The sequence below is a fragment of the Salvia miltiorrhiza genome, chromosome 6, assembly GCF_028751815.1.
Source record: "Salvia miltiorrhiza cultivar Shanhuang (shh) chromosome 6, IMPLAD_Smil_shh, whole genome shotgun sequence".
NCBI lineage: Eukaryota > Viridiplantae > Streptophyta > Magnoliopsida > Lamiales > Lamiaceae > Salvia > Salvia miltiorrhiza.
In genome coordinates, this window is record NC_080392.1 from 24,267,670 (window position 1) to 24,272,648 (window position 4,979).

The 4,979-nt window shown below is 35.7% G+C and overlaps 1 protein-coding gene across 21 annotated transcripts; it reads left to right on the plus strand.

Moving 5' to 3' along the window:
- Positions 1-334: 334 nt before the first annotated feature.
- Positions 335-4,248, plus strand: LOC130988931 (uncharacterized). 21 transcript variants are annotated; one of them, XM_057912921.1, is made up of 6 exons: positions 337-884; positions 1,303-1,408; positions 1,668-1,773; positions 2,405-2,490; positions 2,657-2,720; positions 3,339-3,641. In XM_057912921.1, exons 2-6 carry the CDS (start codon positions 1,406-1,408, stop codon positions 3,488-3,490), a joined length of 411 nt encoding a protein of 136 aa, XP_057768904.1. In that variant the 5' UTR covers positions 337-884; positions 1,303-1,405; the 3' UTR covers positions 3,491-3,641. The 21 variants fall into 21 exon arrangements, 5 of the variants coding, with proteins under 5 accessions (XP_057768906.1, XP_057768907.1, XP_057768904.1 ...); XR_009090271.1 differs by lacking the exon at positions 1,668-1,773 and adding an exon at positions 3,974-4,248 and having other exon boundaries at positions 336-1,408; positions 3,339-3,865; XM_057912923.1 differs by having other exon boundaries at positions 336-1,408; positions 1,668-1,716.
- The last annotated feature ends 731 nt before the right edge of the window (positions 4,249-4,979 follow it).

Sequence of the window (4,979 nt, forward strand, 5' to 3'; positions counted from 1 at the left end):
TGGAAGATTTCGATGCATGCAAAATTAAGAGTTGGAGTAAAGCTTATGTTTTATTATTACAAATTGGAAACGAGTTTTCATTGTAATTATATTAAATATTATTTTATGTCATAGTTAATGGGCTAATAGTTACAGTATCAAATATATAATACGGTTAAGGAATCCTGCGCTCTCCTTAATCCGGGGTCCTACGTGGCATATCTAAGAATTCACCATTCAAAATCCCTGCAATTCTAGAGCCTCTAGCTCAATTCTCTATCGCTGACGTAGCAATATAATTCCACATAATTTGTATTTTATTTATATGTTATTTTATTTATTATATTATACATCAAAATTAAACATTGTAAATGAATATGGGATCCATCGATCCACCAAAGTCGACCACCCCATTTCTGCAATTTCTTTTCTCCGCGCCAATCACAAGATATCCATTTCACCCCCACCGGCGATTCGCCCTACCAGCCGCAACCGCGATCTGCCACCTTCCACTGCGATTCGCCGCTCCCTGCTTTGGGATTCAACCATGGATTATCGCCGCATCGGCACCCACCGCGACTCGCCGCGCCATCGTCAACGGCCACTCTGACTCCGACGCTCTCAACATCGACCCGGCCTCCATCGCCGCTATCTGCCTACGCCACCTCCATCGATAAACGTACCGCCTCCACCGTGATTCGCCGGCCCTGCATCGATCTAACCCATCCCATATTTCTCTCTCTTCAAGCATCTCAAACCATTTCTGACCATGGAGGTGTTGAAAGCTCAAAACTGCACTTCCCCCACCACGATTCGCCCCGCTGGCCTCCGCCGCGATCTGCCACCTCCCTTACTCCCTCCCCCACCGCGATTCGCGGCGTCGGCCCTGCATCGATCTACGCATGGTAAGTTTTCTATTAGGAAAGATTACAATAGTAAATATAGAATGATTTCTCTACTTTAGAAAGAACTTTTTTTGGAAAGATTAAAAGTATATACAAGGTAAATGTTTAACAATAGGAATGATTTCTCTACTTTAGAAAGAACTTTTTTTGGAATGATTTCTCTTTCACGCAATACATGGTAAGAATTATATTAGGAAAAAACCCATTGTTTTGTAAAGTTCTGATCTTTTGCTTAGAAAGAAAATTTTTTGGAAAGAATTTTAACAAAGGAAACTTAAACCCTAGATTTTTATCTATAAATTCATTACCTTGAATTATTAACGCCACAATCGTGTTTTTACAATTCGCCGTGGCGGTAAGCTTCTTCTTCTTCTATGGCTGTTTGTCTGCGATTCACCTTTCATTTATATTTTTTCAGATTTTTGGTTTGGATTTTGTTAATTAACTCTATATAATTGCCACATCTCCTCATCGGCGCCGCCGATCCCTTCCAACGCTGGTTTATCGCCGCCTCCTCTGCCATGGTAAGTATTCAATTAGGAAATATTACAATTGTAAATATAGAATGATTTCTTGCCACCGTGATTCTTCTTACACATAAATGGTAAGTATTAAATCAGTTTGCTGATTTAACACGTTTGACTATTGTGAATATAGAATGATTGTGGTCAACTTTAGAAAGAACAAATTTTGGAATGAAGTTTTAAAATGGAAACTTATAACCTAGATTTTTAGCTATAAATTCCTTAGTTAAAATGATTTACAGCGCATTGTGTTTTACAGCCAACGCAATGTTCCTTTCTTTTCTTTTGCCGCAACCGGATCCCTTACGGTGAGATTCTCATTGCTGAGCTATTGATGGTGAAAAGATTGATGGTGAAAAGAATAGGTTGTGTTTGTTCTTCATACTTTGAGGTTCTTATTTTTGTTGTTTGGTTCATTCAGTTTCATGTTTCTTTCCGACCAAGTAAGTTTGATCTTCTGGCCCCATGACATAACTGAAAGCATAAGCTGCTTCTTTACATTGTTATATCCTGCCTTGCACTTATTTGCATCTTGGGTATTTACTGATTAGTATAATATTTACTTGGTCAGTCGTCATTTCTCTAGAATATTAGTATCATTGTTTAGTTCGTGGATATAACTCTAATATTTTCCATGAGTGACATAGTATTAGATTATTTGAGATGTAATATTATAACTTTTTTTGGTGGCTTCTCAGTAAAGTTGCGGCTTTTTATGTTGGTATAATTCATCTTTAAGAATATGTGAATGGTGTTGCAGTTCATTATTCAAGTTTCTATGGTGAGTCATTTTAATTAAGAGGAAAGCTTGCTTTATGATTCTTGCTTGCAGCAATACACTGGCACCTTGCGAAGATTTTGATACACCTAGCATGGTCATTGCAGGAGTCTGCAGATGTGGAACTATTATCATTGTTTTTCAATTGTTGAGTTTTGTTCTGTCAACTTTGTTGTCAGTTTTCTAAATAGATAACCTTTATTTTCTAACATGTCCAGGAATATTGCAGGACAAGAGAGATTTAGGAGTCTCATCCCAAGATAATATAAGAGACTCCTTTGTTGTAGTCATAGTTTATGATGTTGTAAGTATGGATTTTTCCTTCTTAGCAAACACTGTTACATGATTTTTTGGTAGTGGCATGTAATCATTTTCTTTGACTTGACCTGCATAATATATCTTGCAAATTAAAAAAGAATATGGGTTTAAGTTTGGGATATTTCTTAATAATAACTTAATTCTATATCTAGGAACCACGTGCAGTCGTTGCTCTGCATGCTCTCAGCGGTAAAGCTTTATTAACCTGCTTCTATAGTGAGTTCATCAGCTTATATCAATCTTATATGTTCCATGCTTTTGCTATGTGGTTGGAGAATTTAAAATATAAAGTCAACCGCACATGGTGATTAATGAATAATGAGTATAATATCATGATTTAGCTCTACATTAGTTTATTTTTTAATAAATGAAGGTTTAAGTCTAATATATCCAACCAATGTGGGTGTAAAGTTTCCATATCTAATGAAGCATTAATACATTACAGAAGTTCTATTCTAGAAAATATATCATCAAAGTTCCGGGATAAAATAGATTGAGTTCATTTACCCCACTAATTTTTCCTGCAAAGATGTACATTCAAGTGCCATTGGTTGGCCAAACACCTAAACAAAAAACCAACCAACAGTGTCTTTTTGGTATAACTATTGACATGGAATCGAGAAAGATAAGAGTAAAAGCATTTCTCTGTGTTAACATAGCACATGTGAACTGTGGGTTTTATGAGGTGGGTCAACATTAGTTGTTATGTGCTTTCTTATGAGTTAAACTGTTTTGTTCAGTATGCAATATGACACAAGAGGTTCGTCTTTCATCTTTAAAAGATGAAAATAAATATATTTCTTTCATCTGTTTCATTGTTCTTCAACTTTCTAGGCTTTATATGTTCAAGCTGTTTAAAATTCTCGGTTGCATGGGAGCACGGACAATTTTCAAGGCTGAGAGTTACTGCTGCAACACTGTCCGAGCTTTCTGTCGCACCTGATTATATAGAAAGTGCTGGAGGTCTGTCAGATAGCATGTTGTAACTCGAGGAATGAGAATCGCTTATTTTTGTCTTCGAATTTGGAACTCCTTTCTTTTCTTTCCTGTATGAATCTTTCTTTAGTCAACCATGGTCACCTCTGCAGTCATTTTGTTGATGAAGATTCAATAACTAATGTGGGTGCAAAGTTTTCATATTGGGTTTTGTGGTACTTCTTTATTTGTTCTTTACGTATCCATAGGAATATCATCTCCAATTGGTTTGTGGTCCATTCATTCAGACACCAATTTAGTTTGTATTTGGATTTGTTGGATTTTATCTTCATACTATGAAAACTGAGATTGTAGTGGGTGGCGGATATCCGACGGGTAGCAAGTTGGTGGATACCCGACGGTTGGCGGGTATCTGCAAGTCGCGGGTAAGGATGACAAATACACGAAGTTGAAATTTTCTCTAAAATTTGCTGCAGTCTTATGGTGATTTATTTGCTGGGTGGTTTATTGCATTTGTTGGTGGTTGATTGCAGGACGTCGACACCGAGAAACAACAACTCCCCTACCTCTCAAGCCTCGGCGGGTATCTGACGGGTAGTGGGTGGCTGGTATTCGACGGATAGCGGGTGACGGATACCCGATGGGTGGCGAGTATCTGTTGGTCGCGTGTATGGGTGAGAAATAATTTTTTTGAATATATGTGTCGCTAAGTCATGTTAAGGATGAAAGTTATCTTTAATTTATTTTTTCATTTTAGTTTGATGTGTAACATTGACCTATATCATATTAACAATTTTTTAGTGAATAATCTCCATAATTTATAAATATATTAAGAAATAATTTTTACATTATTTTTAATATACATTATAACATCAAATGATACCCGTCGAAATTCGACGGGTTACACACTAGTTAATTTATTTCTTAAGTTAAGCCCATTAACTAGAAAGTGGCGGCTAGGTATATGATTATTAGAATAGCTTTTGTTTTAGGCAATTCACATCCGAGGTAATTAGGGAATTTGGCGGCTGGAGTTTATTTGGCAGATTAGAGTAGGGGTGGCACGGTACGGTATACCTTATTAAATCGATCATACCTTTACCTCCGGTATGAAGAAAATTCATACCTTTACCTTACCTTTACATACGGTATACCTTAGTTCGGTATACCTTAAGTACGGTATGGAGAATATACAAAACCTTTACCGTACCTTTATTTCGGTATACCGTACTTTCACGGTATACCGCACTTTAACGGTATACCAAAATAATCGGTATTACCGAAATCGAAAAAATTTAATACGGTAAAAAATTGATAACTTATTTATTTAAAACATGTTTAGATAATGAATAATATTTAACAAATATAATAATGACATAATAGTTATATCAAATTGTATAACTCATGGAAGTATATAATTTTATCATATTTATAGTCTCATACTTATATATTCATAAATTATATTTATGTTATAAGTTGGGTATAATTTAGTTTCAAAAAATAATCATAATTATATATACTATACAATATAACTATGTA